Consider the following 14,515-nt stretch of genomic DNA (forward strand, 5'->3'; position numbering starts at 1 on the left):
CAGCGGGCTTGAGCAAAGAGACATGAAAAGTGGGTGAGATACGATAATGGGCAGGCAAAGCTAAACGGAATGAAACAGGAGTTATTTGTCTGAGGATTTTGAATGGACCCACGTACCTAGGACTGAGCTTCTTGCAGGGTAACCAGAGACGAAGATCCCAAGTGGACAACCAGACCCACTGACCCGGCTGATAGTTGGGATTGGTTCGCCGATGGCGATTAGCTTGTTCCCTTGTCCGATGGGCAGCTCTCTGGAGATGAACATGAGCCTCATTCCACGTCTCCTCGCTTCATTGAAGCCATGAATTCACGACTGGAAGTTCTGATGGTTCCCCGGACCAGGAGAATAATGGGGGTTGGAACCCCAGGACACATTGGAACGGAGTGATACCTGTCGCAGGTTTGCGGAGAGAATTCTGTGCATTTTCGGCCCATAGTAAGTAGCGGCTTCAGTCGGTCTGATTGCGATGGCAGTATGATCGGAGGAAACGAGTGAGTTCTTGATTGAGATGTTCCACCTGACCGTTCGACTGTGGGTGATACCCGGAGGTGAGACTGACATTGATATTGAGCTGCCGGCAGAAGGCTGACCAGACTCGGGAGGTGAACTGAGGGCTCCGATCAGAAACCACGTCCTCAGGAAGGCCGTAAAACCTGAACACGAAATTGCATAGGACCTCGGCTGTCTCAAGAGCAGTGGGTAGTTTGGGTAGAGGAATCAGGCGCCAGGCCTTGGAAAAGCGATCGATAACAGTGAGAATGGTAGTGTGACCCTGTGAGGCAGGCAGATCTGTTATGAAGTCGATGGCTATGTGGGACCAGGGGCGTTGTGGGATAGGTAATGGTTGTAAGAGGCCAGCAGGTAGTTGATGAGAGGATTTGGTTATGTTGCAGGTACCACAGTCTCGGATGAAGGCGATTGTCTCTGCTTGCAGCGTGGGCCACCAGAAGCGATTATTTAGTAACTGAAGAGTAGCTGCTATACCTGGGTGTCCGGAGCCGAGAGTTGAGTGAACTAGTTGGATGACTCTTTGTCGTAGAGGTTGCGGTACGTATGTGAGATTAGGTGGGGTTTCGGCTGGAGGTGGTTCGGTGCCCTGGGTGTCTGTGATCTCTGTCATTATGTCCCATTGAATGGGTGCGAGAATGATGGTAGACGGAATGATGGATTCCTGACTGGGAGACATTGTGTCTGACTCAGAGTCGAGATAGGGCATCTGCCTTTGTGTTTTGAGAGCCTGGACAGTAGGTTATTGTGAAGTTGAATCTGGTGAAGAACAGAGACCATCTTGCCTGTCTATGATTGAGTCTTTTGGCTGATTTCAGATATTCCAGATTGCGGTGATCGGTGAGTACAATAAAGGGGTGTTTGGCTCCCTCGAGCCAGTGACGCCACTCCTCAAAGGCGACCTTTATGGCAAGAAGTTCTCGGTTGCCCACATCGTAATTCTGCTCGGTGGGATTGAGTTTGCGGGAATAAAAGGCATAGGGATATAACTTGGGCGGGTTACCATGTCGTTGAGAGAGAACTGCCCCAATGCCCGTGCTGAATGCGTCCACCTCCACAATGAACTCTAGTTCTGGGTCGGGATGGTACAAGATGTGTGCGGTTGTAAATCTCTCCTTGAGCGTCTGGAAGGCTGAATGGGCTGCTGAGGACCATTTGAGGCACTGACTACCCTTCTTAGTCATAGAAGTCAAGGGAGCTGCCACTGTGCTGAAGTTACGAATGAATCTCCGATAGAAGTTGGCAAATCCTAGAAAGCATTGTAGTTCTTTTAAGGTGGCAGGTAGAGGCCAGTCGACAACGGCTCGTACCTTCTTGTCGTCCATGGCCACCCCTCCTGAGCTGATCACGTATCCGAGGAATGATCCTGTCTCCTGATGAAACTCACACTTCTCGGCTTTGGCATATAGCTGGTGGCTGATGAGACGTTGTAAGACCGCCCAAACCTGCTTGACATGATCCTCGTATGACTCGGAGTAAATTAGGATGTCGTCAATGTAAACAATGACCCAGCGATTTAACATGTCTCTGAACACATCATTGATGAAGGCCTGGAACACTGAAGGACTGTTGGCAAGGCCGAACGGCATAACAAAATACTCGTAGTGCCCAGTTGTGGTAGAGAACGCAGTTTTCCATTCATCACCCTCACGGCTGCAAATGAGGTTGTAAGCACTGCGCAGATCCAGCTTGGTGAAATATCTTGCCTTTCGGAGCTGCTCCAGAGCTGAAGGGACTAGGGGCAAGGGGTAGCGAAACTTTATAGTGATATCATTGAGCACTCGGTAATTAACAATTTTCTTTGTTAAGAAGAAGGATCTTCCATCCTTCTTCTTAACAAAGAAAAACCCCGCAGAGGCAGGTGATGTGGATGGTCTGATAAAACCCTTAGCGAGTTCCTCCTCGATATAGGACTTCATAGCCTCAGCTTCAGGTTGAGATAAGGGGAAGACCCTCCCCTTGGGAGGATGTGAACTAGGTTGGAGCTCGATGGCACAGTCACTCGGTCTATGAGGAGGTAATTGAGAAGCATTTATCATACTGAAGGCCTCCATGAGATCGTGGTACTCTGCAGGAAGCTGACAGGCAGGTGTGCAATCCCTCTCCTTTCTGATCGGGGTAGCGTTGAGACAATTCTGACGACAGGACTCTGACCACTGTAATCTGTCCTTCAGACCATGAGATAGAGGGGTTGTGCTGCTCTAGCCAAGGCAGTCCCAGAATGATAGGTGTTCGTGGAGATTGAAATACGAAGAGGCGGATCAGTTCAGTGTGAAGAGCTCCAGTGCATAATTGAAGGTCTGTGGTAGTGAATTGGATTTGGCCAGTGCCCAGCAGCCGGCCATCTAGCGCTGCCACTGCCAAATGAGAAGTTCCATGCTCAGTCCTCTGCGGAAGTGTAGTTTGAGAGGATCCTCCGGCCACCCTGCTTGTGCAGCGAGAGTGTGGAACGAGAGAGCGTAATCCGACACCGAACCTCTGCCCTGGTGTAACGATAACAGCTGCTCACCCGCCTCCTTTCCATCAGCGGGATGTTCGAACACCTCCTTAAACCGCTGGATAATTGTTGCTGGTGTGTGGCCAGAACCAATGCTTGAGCAGATACCTCCGTGGTGAAGTGATAGAACGCTGCTGGATCAATTTCAGGCGAAGTCTTCTGTAACAAAGAGGCAGTGGCATTAGGATCCATGTGCAGCTTTATTAGTTCACAAGGCAGGTCAAACAGGCATAAATCGTTAACTGGCGTTAGAGACAACGAAGGCTGGGCAGAATCATAAACAGTGTTCGTAATAAGGGTCGAGGCAGACGGCAGACAATCAATGGCATGAATCAACAAGGCAGGCAGGGTCAGAATAGGTAGGCAGCAAGCAATAGTAAACGGGTAAACAGTCCAGGTAATCAACAGGTATACAACACAGGGTAAATGCTCAGAAATGTCAGCAAGGCAAAACAAGACTTCGCAATGAGAGCAAGGAAGGCACAGTTTAAATAGACCGGCAATAGGAAACACCTGTGCAGGTGATTAGACTCTGGCATGGGGCATTGTGGGAACTGGAGTCCGAAGGGATCGCTCAGTACTTCGGTGATGGTTCCCTCTGGTGGTGATCGGAGGGAGCCACAGAGGCTGAATTTGTGACAATGAGTGAGAGTACCCATGTTAACAAGTTACAGTATTTACACCGCACACAGAGGTGGCGCGGCAGTGCATAGCAGGAGCAGAGCAAACATTACCAGTGCAGCAATTGTTTCGCCGCAGAGTCTATTTTTGCTGCGCCGCTCATGCTGAATTAAAGCCACAGTTCATTGTTCTTGTTCAAAATAGACACGAGTAAACACGAAAAATAACAAATATCACCATAAAATCAAATAAGTGAGCTGTTTCTGTGTCATAATAAATGCACGAAAACACATCATTGCCAGGAGTTTTTGCCCAAATTCAGAGAAAAAAAGGCTAGTTTAAATTATTTAAACTATAGTTCATATGCATATCTTAACGTTAAGATTACTTATGATGCAAACTACACTATACAGCATGCACTATGCATGTGTGTGTGGGACAGAGGGGAACACAACCACATCACAGCAGAGTATGCTGCTTCCCATATCATAAATCAAAGCACATGAGAGACAGTTGTCAGAGAACACCTGGAAAACGTGACCGAATGAACGATACTCATCTGTATTTGTAGTATACAAGCCGCGGTTCAGCTGCGCTCGACAAAAGCTGCCAGTGTGGAAGCTCTATGGGCGCGTGCTGCTCCTGCTCTGCATACATACAGCTTCTGCGCCACCTCCACTCAGCTTGCGCTTCCAGTGTGAAACCGGCACAAGGCAGCACTCACAGAAAGCAGTACAGCTACACTAGACAACACCACGTTAGCCAAACCCAGCTAGGTATGATCCACAAAACTATACAAGACACATCATGGAAACTTACCGGTGGCATCAAGCGGTATGGGACCTATGGATGGGCAAGGGCAGAGGGCTCGTGGGAAATGGTAAAGTGGGGCCACACCACTCCACGTTAGCCAAGCCCGGATAGGCAGGACCACAAAGAAACACTACTCAATGAGAAAGAGGAAACTTACTCACTGTGAGTGCAGAGTGGTAAAGCAAAAACACGGGCAGAGGGCTCGCAGGGATTTCAAAGGTGAGATGCTGAATAGAAGTTTGCAAAGTAGTTTAAAAAATGTGAAAATCAGCAGTCCAGCAGCATAACAGATCCAAACACTCCGATATGGTGATGTCGCTGTTTATTCGGAAGTTCGAACGCTTTGCCCAAACATCCAAATCTCACTGTTCCATTAAATCCAAACTTGAAGTCCTAAGAAAACACATCAACATGAACGATTGACAACATAAGTGACTGAATAAATGACAAAACAACGATAGCGATGAGAAGCAGTAGCCACTGGTTCCAGGTCATATTGGCGTACCTGGTAATGAGAAAGCAGACATCGCTGCAAAGGAGGCTCTCAACTTGCATATTTCAGAGTGTCAAATTCCACCCTCTGATCTTAGACCGTATATAAACTCTTATATTAATAACATGTGGCAGTTGGAATGGGATGAATGCCATGGAAATAAGCTACATTAAATGAATCCTAGTTTAAGAAGAATGAATCTTATTAATTTCAAATCTAGGTATGATCAAGTTGTTTTTAGGGCATACAGAGTTATTTATTAAAAGGTGAACCACCACCATTATGACTTCCTTGTCACACTACAATGACTTGTTAAACCTTTTTATTGGACTGTACTGTTTTTTAACATAAATAGACAACAATTTTATTCAGAGATGTGTTTAACTGATGTATTTAAAGGAGTATCACCTGAAGGTATGGTAGATATTTTGTCTGGTATATACCTTAAATGTTTTATATAGCTTCTTAATTGTATGACTTTTGTTATCTATTCTGTTTTCGCCATGAAGATAACCTTGCTGCTGGCATACATACATAAATGCACCGTCTTATGCGTCATCACCAACAAAGCCAGAACCAGCTCAGAATTATAAAAAAAAAAAAAAAACAGTTCAGTGCATGTGCTCAATGAGTTTCTTTTCACTAAAGTCTTTTCAGAGTTGAGTTAAAGAGTGATCTGTTACATCCTCTGTACATCTATTTCACAACATCAAACACTTTGCTTTTTTTCTACTACAACTACATACCTAAGCAAACAAGTGACTGCAGTGTTCTGGCTCAAAACCTGAGTTATTGATTTGTGTTTATCTGTATCTGCAGTAGGAGGAAGATATCTTCATTCCCTGAACCCAGTTATGTTTCTCTGAAGAGTGACAGATCATTGCATCATCCTCCTGACCTCAGTGATGAACCGGTGACCTCTGACCCCAGGTGAGTGTGAACATATAACTAGTGGGTGATTTAATTATAACTAGTGAGTGAAACTAACAACAGTTCATTTGAGAGCACATTAAAACACACTTAATACATGCTGAGAGATTGCTGGGAGTTTTTATTTTAGATTTTACCTCAAATCTATGGACAAAATTTCAGTGATGGAAAATTCATTTTGATCCCAGAATCAAGATATGACATAGAATATATGAAAAATACTAGACTGCCATCTGTAATGATTCACATTTTAATTATTTTCATAGTTAAATTCCTTTATTTTTCTATTTTTTTAATCAATTTTTTCTTCAGCAATGTGGATAGAGATGATCAGACTGGAGATCCTCCACAACCAGTGAATGATGAACTACAGAGAGTCAAAGAGCAGCACAAAACCAGCATGAAGAACAAGTATGAGAGATTATTTGAGGGACTGAAACTCCAGGAGAATGAAAGCCTCCTGAACAGCATCTACACACAGCTCTACATCATAGAGGGAGAGAGAGAAGGAGTGAATGAAGAACATGAGGTTTTACAGATGGAGAAAACAGCCAGAACACAACACTCACAAGACACTCCAATCTACTGCAATGACATCTTTAAAGCCTCAGCTGAAGCAGGATCTGAGGAGAAAGAGCAGATCAAGACTGTTCTTACTAAAGGCATCGCTGGAATCGGAAAAACCGTCTCTGTGCAGAAGTTCATTCTGGACTGGGCCGAGGGAAAAGCCCATCAGGATGTAGATTTCATGTTTGTGCTGCCATTTCGAGAGCTGAACTTGATCCGAGATCATCAGTACAGTCTTCACAGACTTCTACTGGACTTTCATCCTGGACTTCAAGATCTGGACTCACTGATTTATGAGGAGTGTAAAGTTGTGTTCATCTTTGATGGTCTGGATGAAAGCAGAATCACACTGATGTTTTCAGAGGCTCAGAAAGTTTGTGATATGACTGAGACTGCATCAGTGGCTGTGTTGATGTCAAAGCTCATGAAAGGAGAGCTGCTTCCCTCTGCTCTCATCTGGATCACCTCCAGACCAGCAGCAGCCAATCAGATCCCCTCCAAATACATCCACCGTCTGACAGAAATTCAGGGATTCACGGAGCCTCAGAAGGAGGAATATTTCAGGAAGAGAATCAGTGAGCAGCATCAAGCCAGCAGAATCATCTCACACATCAGAAGAGCAAGAAGCCTCAACATCATGTGCCACATCCCCGTCTTCTGCTGGATCTCATCCACTGTGCTTCAGAAGCTCCTGGAAGAAGATCTGAGTGCAGAAATCCCTCAAACTCTGACTGAAATGTACATCCACTTCCTGCTGATTCAGATCAACATGAGGAACCAGAAGTATGAAGAGAGACATCCAGAGAAACTCCTGCAGTCCAACAGAGAAGTGATTGTGAAACTTGCTGAAGTGGCTTTCAAACAGCTGATGAAGGGCAATGTGATGTTCTATGAGGAGGACCTGATGGAGAGCAGCATAGATGTCACTGACGCCTCAGTGTATTCTGGGATTTGCACTGAGATCTTTAAGGAGGAATCTGTGATTCATCAGAGGAAAGTCTACAGCTTCATTCATCTGAGCATTCAGGAGTTTCTCGCTGCTTTCTATCTGCTTTACTGCTATTTAACAAAGAATGTGGAGCCACTGCATGAATTCAGATCTTACAGATCTGATGAAGACTCTCTGTATAATCTACTAAGATCAGCAGTAATTAAAGCACTCCAGAGTGAGAATGGAGAGCTGGATCTGTTCCTGCGGTTCCTGCTGGGCGTCTCACTGGAGTCCAATCAAAGACTCTTACAGGATCTACTGACACACACAGAGAACAGCTCCGAGAGCATCAGGAGAACCACACAGTACATTAAAGAGAAGATCAAAGATGATGATGATGATTATCCTTTCTCAGCTGAAAGATCCATCAATCTGTTCCTCTGTCTGCTGGAAGTGAAAGATCAGACTCTGTCCAGAGAGATTCAGGAGTTTGTGAAATCAGACAAACACTCAGAGAAACTCTCTCCTGCTCAATGCTCAACAATCGCTTACATGCTTCAGATGTCAGAGGAGCCTCTGGATGAGCTGAACCCCATGAAATACAACACATCAGATGAGGGGAGAAGAAGACTGAATTCAGCTGTGATCAACTGCAGAAAAGCTCTGTGAGTGTTTAATCATGAACTAAAGTATCATATAAACGTTTAAAATAAACGTTCCTGAATGAGAGATTTTCTCCTGAATAACAGGCCAGAATCTTAAAGGAGTCATGACACGCCTTTTTAATACAGTTCAGTTAGGACCACTCTGGCAGTAAAAGAAACATAATTTATTGATTATACACAACATTTGGTTTGGAGGTATGGTTCCAAATGGGGGTTCAGCAAAACAATATATTTAAATATTAGCTGCCTGTAATAACCCCTGGAACCATCAGCATAACATCAAGATAATGGAAGTGGGACTGCTTGGGAACTTTGTCTTGTTGCAGTGATCTGAAACAGAAGAAAACCGTCTCGGTTACGTATGTAACCTTCGTTCCCTGAAGGAGGGAACGGAGACGTCACGTCGGTAATGACCGATGAATTGGGATCTCGCTTAGAGAGACCAGTCCACTTCGAGTGTAAACTAAATGAGCCAATGCACATTGGCATGTGATGACTGCATCCAGCTGCCACTGATCACAGCGTGAGCATAAAAAGGCAGCAGGTGCAACGCATACCAGATTTTCGCTGAGGAGCCGAGCCGGTAACCTGGCCACTCAGTGGTGGTACAGCAGCCGTGGCGATGGGACGTGACATCTCCGTTCCCTCCTTCAGGGAACGAGGGCTACATACGTAACCGAGACGTTCCCTTTCAATCAGTCAGTTCTATAAATATCTGTCAGCGAGGCACCACGAGCCAGCGCCCAGGAGGATGCAACACTTCTAGTAGAGTGAGCTCACAACCTGAGCGGGCAGGGCACACCCTGTGCCTGACAAGCTAGGGTGTATCATCCACTATCCAGTGGGCCATCCTCTGCTTAGAGATGGCATTCCCCTTCTGCAGGCCTCCGTAACAGACAAAGAGATAATCTGAGGTCCTGAAGCTTTGTGTCCAGTCTACGAACCATGTCAAGGCTCGGACAGGACAAAGCAAAGCTGGGTCTGGGTCTGCCTCCTCCGGGGGCAGCGCTTGCAGGTTCACTACCTGATCCCTGAAGGGGGTAGTAGGTACCTTGGGCACGTAGCCGGCCCGGGGCCTCGGGATTACCTGGGAGTCAGCCGGCCCAAACTCTAGGCTCGATTCGTCGACCGAAATGCATGCAGGTCCCCTACCCTCTTGATGAAGGCCAATGCAGTCAGGAGCAGAGCTTTCATTGAAAGAAACTTTAGCTCGACTGACTGCAAACGCTCAAATGGGCACTTGCTGTAGTGCTTTGAGCAATAGAGTCAGGTCCTAAGAGGGTATAGAGGGGGGCCAGGAGGATTTAACCTTCTCGCCCCCCTAAGGAACCTGATGACCAAGTCATGCCTCCCTACCGACTTCCCTTCCACGGGATCATGGTACGCAGCAATCACAGCCACATAGACTTTAAGGGTGGAGGGAGACAGGCTTCACTCCAACCCTTGCTGCAAAAAGGACAGCACGACTCTGATTGGGTCCTCTCGGTGAGAAGAACACCACTCAATGAACAGGTTCCCCTTCAAGGCATAAGCTTGTCTCGTAGACGGTGCTCTTGCCGAAGTGATGGTGTCTACTACCTCTTGGGGTAGGCCACCTAGAACCTCTGCGGCCTGTCTAGGGACCAGACGTGAAGTTTCCAGAGGTCCGTATGCGGGTGCCAAAGGGTGTCCTGTCTCTGAGTCAGTAGATCCTGCCTCAGAGGAATCTGCCAGGGAGGGGCTGTTACAAGGAGCATTAGTTCTGGAAACCAGGTCCGAGTGGGCCAGTAGGGCGCCACAAGCAGTTCCTGCTTCTCGTCGTCCCTGATCTTGCACAGTGTCTGTACCAGAAGGCTCACTGGGGAAAATACATACTTGCGCAGGCCCTGTGGCCAGCTGTGTGCCAGTGCATCCATGCCGAGTGTTCCCTCGGTCCGGGAGTTAAACAACTGGCAGTGAGAGGCTGGACTGTCTGGGGATGGAGTCTCCACTCTCCGGAGAGTGCAGCTCATGACAGCTCGTTGGCTGCACTGTTGAGCAGACTCGGAATGTGAATGGCACGAAGCGACCTCAGATACTTCTGACTCCAGAGGAGGAGGTGGCAGGGCAAGTTGCGACATGCGACAGGAGCATAGACCACCTTGTCGGTTGATGTATGCAACGGTCGCAGTGTTGTCCGTTCGGACCAGCACGTGCTTCTCTCGTACGTGCCTTCTGAGACAGTTCAAGGCAAGGTGTATTGCAGTTGCCATATGCCCCAGGAGCCTCTGAAACTGTTTCAGTGGGACCGCTGTCCTGCTCTTGAACATATTCAGGCAGTTCAACACTGAGCACGTTCGTGCGTGAGGTGTGCTGTCTGTTCGACCAAATCCAACTCCATACTGAGAAAAGAGATCCTCTGCGTCGAGGAGAGTTTGCTCTTTTCCCAGTTGACCCAAAGGCCCAACCAGCTGAGGTGCGAGAGCACCAAGTCCCTGTGTTCGCACAACTGATCCCGAGACTGAGCTAGTATGAGCCAGTTGTCGAGGTAGTTGAGAATGTGAACGCCCTGCTCTCTCAGGGGAACAAGGGCTGCCTCCGCAACTTTCGTGAAGACACGGGGCGACAGGGACAGGACCTTGTACTGATATGCTCGTCCTTCAAATGCGAACTGCAGCAATGGTTTGTGGTGCGGAAGGATCGATACATGAAAGTACGTGTCCTTCAGGTCGATCGCTGCAAACTAATCTCGGTCCTTTAAAGACGCAATTGTGTGACGTGATAGTATGTCCCAAAACTTGCCTACTCTTCTACTACACACTCAAAAGTGTGTACTTTTTCTTCACCAAAAGAGTAAATACTTTAAGGGCATAGTATAAGTAGGCACATTGGGATGCAGCAATAGTGCCCAGGGGCCTCTGAATTCTTAATCCGGGCCTGCCGGTTACTGTTCAAGATGTTGACGCAGAAACGCATCTTCGGGTGCATCCGTCCCCGAGATTAGTTTGCAGACGATATCTGCTTTGTCATGCCTAGAGCTGATCCGTGCTGGTCGCTGAGGGAATACATCAACTTCACGCTGTGGATCGCCGGATCGGATTTCACCGTGGACAAAGCTGAGTCCAGCCCGGGGTCGTCACATGTGGTTGCCGCAAGCCCGCTAGCCGCTCCTTCGTCGAATCCGCTGGCCGCCGCTCACTCAAGGCTGCCGTGTGTGACGCTGTTACGTTGTGAAAGTGAAACTACTTTGTTGGCCTTCCAAAAGAGGACACAACTAGAAATTAGTGGTTAAGTTGTATTGACAACACTGTTCCAGAACAGTTCAACTCAAATATTCAGATGTGTGCAGCACATTTTATGGAGGACTGTTTCCTGATCCTGGTAGAGTAGACCAGGGTTTCTCAACCTTTTGCCTACTGCGACCCACTTTTTTTTTGTATGCCAGTCATATGACCCACTAAGGCTGGAAATCAATAAATAACTGAAATGCCTCTTTAGACCTAGGCTACACCGTATATGCTTATTATAATTAATTTCACAAAAACACAAACACTTTCAATAATTAGACAGACTATGAGGCAAACCGATTTATTTATTTAAATTTATTTATTTATTAACTCACGTTAATGTGACATTTGAGACTGCCGCTCTGAAATGATGATATCCAGATGCGGTGGAATTCGGGAAAGGGTGAATCCAGTGAATCCATATTTAACATAGTCTGGGTTGTACTTGCGTTGTTTACATTTTGCTGCCTTTGAAGTGGAAGGAGTTTCTGAATCTTCTGCTTTTTTCTTTTAAAAAACGGATGCATTTTGTCAAGCTAACAGGCCATGGCTGTGTATAGTAGGTCTGGCATAGCAATACATTGCAATCTCCTGCGCCGTCGTTACCAAGCAACGGGGTAAACAGCTGCTAGCGTGTGTAACATTACGTAAAGAGAGTAGGACCTTGTCCAATAAGAGACATTCGCGGCAGCAATAAATTGTTGTGATAGGACAGTTTAGAAACAGCGTTAGAAAGTTACGGCAATAATGATTCAACATGCGACATTCGAAAATACGATTCGTTGGAGGTCACTGTTTCAATGAGCCTTTTGTGAAGTGCACTTACTGTGCCGGTGTAACACCGAGAACACAGAGAAAGTCTCGCGACCCCCTACGGAATGATCCTCGACCCACTGGTTGAGAAACACTGGAGTAGACTACAATGCCGGCTGTTCTGACTCACAGACTGTAAGTAAGTTTTTTTTATATATAAAGAATTTGCCACTGATGATTCAAACATGAGTTTTGGGCAGTGTAGAGTAGCGCTTGTTGTTTGTCATTTCTCCGATCACAAATGCAGACATGGTTTTATGTTTACATGTATTTATGCGATGCAACGCATAAAAAGACAGTATAAGTCATTATAATCCGTAATTATGTCCCCACTGGATGCAACAAATGCCTCGTTTATAATGCCTCGTTTTGAGATTTATTTTATCCACCCAATACTTGACAAACGTTGAGCCATTTCTTGACAAAAACAACATTATTTGATAGAGTCCATGTAAAGTCCTTAATACTTTAGTGTTAATGAGTAATTTTTAACTCAGTTATATCAATGTGTGAAGTCAATGTCTATAACAGTTCGATGTCAATGTCTATATTGACCAATCCCAAAAAACAAAAAACCTTTTCAAGGAAAATGTCAAATATCTGCCTCCTGCAGAAGGCAGATTTTGTCACTGGTCTATTCAAATAATTGGTCTTAGTCTTGAGTCGCACCTGACGAACAAAATATTTTTTATCTGGAAAGGTTTGGATCACTTTCCCAAGTATCCATGAATTACGGGGTGCTGAATCATTGACCAAAAGCACAATATCTCCTGGAATGAAGTCCAGGCTGCAGCTGACCACTTCTGTCACTCTTGCAATTGAAGTAAATACTCCTTTGTCCATCATTTCCAGAACAGATCCAATATATATTGCACTTGTTTCCATTGTTGACGAGCATACATATCTTCCTTTTGAAAGATCCCTAGTGGTAATAATGGTGCAGTCTTTAAAAGCAACAAATGATTAGGTGTAAGTGCTTCCAAGTCGTTGGGGGCAGTAGATTCCCTAATAATGGGGCGTCCATTAATGATTGCTTCAGCTTCACATAGAACTGTATGAAGACAATCTTCATCAAGGTTTTGTGTTCTTAGGGTAGCATTAAAAACTTTCCTTCCATTCGAGGGATAGACACTGGCTTCAAAGGAGCTACTCTAGCTTCCCCATTATGAAAGCAACATGCACTTGTGAGTTAACATCATGCAAAAGCAGATAAGTAACTACTCCATAACCATCTTCGCTTGCATCAGAAAAGTGGTGCAACTGTGCTGTATTCACCTCTCCAAAACCCATAGGTTTGAAACATCTATCGATCTTGAAGCTTTCTAACTCAAGTAATCCATCCAACCAGTTGATCCATTTCTGAGAATTTGAAGCAGGAATAATATCATCCCAGCCAAGTTTCTTCCTGCACAGATCTTGTAAGAGCCTTTTTGCACATAAAGTCACTGGAGTCAGAATTCCTAAGGGATCATAAACAGTACTCACAGTAGCAAGGATCTCCCTTCTGGTTGAAGGACTGTGCTGCAGCACGATTTTGAACTGGAAGGCATCAGATTGTATACACCATTGTATGCCTGACACTCTCTCTATGGGAAGTAAATCTTGGCCCAAATCCAAATCTTACAGAAAAACAGCTTTATCCTCTGAATTTACAGAGACAAGACAGTCGTCTACATAAAAGCAATGCATCAGTTACTTCCTTGCTGAAGTCTTTGTTGTTATCTTCAGCGCACCTTCTGAGGGCAAAATTTGCACAACTTGGTGACAAAGTGGCTCCAAAGAGGTGCATGACCATACGATACTCAACTATATTTTGAGTAAGGTCACCATCAGGCCACCAAAGAAATCTCAGCAAATCTGCATTGTCTTTCGGCACCCTCACTTGATGAAACATGGCTTCAATATCTGCCATGATCACAACTTGCTCCTTCCTAAATCTGGTTATCACTCCAATCAATGAACTGGGTCTGGACCCTGCAATAACTGGGTAATAACTGGGACTTCCCTTGGAATGTAGCTCTAGGGTTGCAACGATTATAGATTTTGTTGGTACGATTATTGTCTGAGGAATAATCATGGTTTTACGATTATGACGATTATTATGCATTTATTCATTTCCCAACATTACTAATGTATAAAATCACATGAACACTCTAGATATTAAAGTGTTATTTATTGCTGCCTTTTGAAACAGAAATAACACAGTAACCAATAATACAGCAAAATAATAATAAAAAAGACAAACAAAAGTCCATCTCTCCCATTAGAATTAAAAAGGTGACCTCTGCTCTGTAAACATCCATGACAGTATTTCTCTTTTGAAAATAACAAATGGAAATAGATCGCAAAAGTATTTAATGTTTTCAGTTTGTACCTTCTTTACATTTCTTTTGGACCTGGGGTACAGACTTTGGAAACATGGTGAAAAAAAAT

General features: G+C 45.3%; 1 protein-coding gene across 1 annotated transcript in view; it reads left to right on the plus strand.

The window, feature by feature from the left end:
- LOC107566823 (NACHT, LRR and PYD domains-containing protein 12-like) overlaps nt 1-14,515 on the plus strand; it is a 127,818-nt gene that overhangs the window by 8,993 nt on the left and 104,310 nt on the right. Inside the window, exons 3-4 of the mRNA XM_016252370.1 lie at nt 5,751-5,861; nt 6,174-8,024. Coding sequence (XP_016107856.1) covers nt 5,751-5,861; nt 6,174-8,024 — 1,962 coding nt within the window. The remainder of the gene's footprint in view (nt 1-5,750; nt 5,862-6,173; nt 8,025-14,515) is intronic.

This window comes from Sinocyclocheilus grahami, unplaced genomic scaffold (genome assembly GCF_001515645.1).
Source record: "Sinocyclocheilus grahami isolate Dianchi unplaced genomic scaffold, SAMN03320097.WGS_v1.1 scaffold1102.1, whole genome shotgun sequence".
Classification (NCBI taxonomy): domain Eukaryota; kingdom Metazoa; phylum Chordata; class Actinopteri; order Cypriniformes; family Cyprinidae; genus Sinocyclocheilus; species Sinocyclocheilus grahami.